Here is a 1,432-nt window from a genome sequence, read left to right as displayed (position 1 = left end):
AATTTAATAAAAACTAGAAACCCCAATAACAATATTCTAAAATATTTTAGACAAACTTTTTATACATAATATATAAACTATATTTCTAGGAATACTCTAAGACTGTAATAATGGAATTTGATTGCTAAACTATCAATTCTTATAATCTGAAATAAAATAATGCATATTTAAAAATTAAATAAAATGTTCAATAAAATTAATAAAATAATTTAAATTGTTAAGATTCCTTCATTTGATATGTCTCCAGTATCTTCCAAAATTTTGTTGGACCACCTGCAAATTTCACGCGTCCTTTCATCATATGCCAATGCAGTGATAACGACCATTGCCCTTTTTCTCATTTCAGAACAGTGTGAACTATCGGATTCAATTTTTGCCAGGCATTCTCCAGTGACGATGTTCAAAACATTTATGGTACTTTTATATATAGGCATAGAAGGACATGTACACATGATAATATCTTGTCCCCGAGTAATGTAAAGACCATCAAACAAATTACCTCTAGATAGTTCGATTTCTAGGAACGTGAACAAAACATCCCCTTGTAGATTACAAACGTGAATGCTGTTACTTCTAGTATAACACAGAAACTGTTCCCTTTTATCTAAATAGTACGGGCAACACTGTGCTTGAATCTCTGTTGTTTTTATAACTTCAGGGCTTTCAGAAGCTATATTAATGATTTGCATTTTCATTTCCTTTTGCTGTACAAGTACCGTATCACTACCACACAGTGCAACGAACGCAACGTAATATTGAGGATGCACATGAAGGGAAATTTGCTTGCCAAGTCTTCCATCGAACTTGGAATAAACTTTCAATGAGATTTCACCTAAAGAACTATTAACAACGTTATACATCACCATCTCCCTATTACAAGGAGATAAAAACCTAAAATCCCAATTTCCCCAAGGAGTGACACTTTCATCTGGTATGGTAAACAACTTCCTGTACTCTTTCAATTCGAAAATGGTGAATAATGTTTCATTTTCATTATCAATATACATCATTCCCCTGCAATTTGGAATATCAAAATCGCAATCATGTATTGTATCTGATGGAAAATATATTTCCTGCGTCGTAGTTTGTCCTGCTTTAATCAATACCATTGGAATACTCTTTATGATTTTACGGCAATCACCAACAACCATTAACAATGAATCATTATAATTATTATAGCAGACAAAGTCCACACTATCTCGAGAATGCACTATTACAGGGCTCCCTTCATGGTCATTAAGAGATGAGATTTCTCCATCTGCATCTCGTAGATATGGAATGAGATCAAATTTGGTATAGAGAACAAATATTTGTTAAGCTCCATTGATTTTACACAAAAGCTACCTTGATTTATGGAATTGAAGCTTTTCTTAACTTATGGAAACCAACTGCAGTAGTTTCCTTAAGTTAAGAAAATCAACTGCAATTACTA

General features: G+C 32.5%; 1 protein-coding gene across 1 annotated transcript; it reads right to left on the bottom strand.

Annotated features, from left to right (window-relative positions):
* Positions 1-209: 209 nt before the first annotated feature.
* LOC149267217 (uncharacterized) lies at positions 210-1,151 on the bottom strand. Its single transcript, XM_089410523.1, has one exon. It carries the CDS (start codon positions 1,149-1,151, stop codon positions 210-212), a length of 942 nt encoding a protein of 313 aa, XP_089266649.1.
* Between the last annotated feature and the right edge of the window lie 281 nt (positions 1,152-1,432).

The sequence above is a fragment of the Pinus tabuliformis genome, chromosome 6 (assembly GCF_031772625.1).
Source record: "Pinus tabuliformis cultivar Carrire ecotype Pingquan chromosome 6, CPIR1, whole genome shotgun sequence".
Taxonomy (NCBI): domain Eukaryota; kingdom Viridiplantae; phylum Streptophyta; class Pinopsida; order Pinales; family Pinaceae; genus Pinus; species Pinus tabuliformis.
The sequence above is the reverse complement of the archived record's forward strand: the minus strand, read 5'-3'. Positions and strand labels throughout refer to the sequence as shown.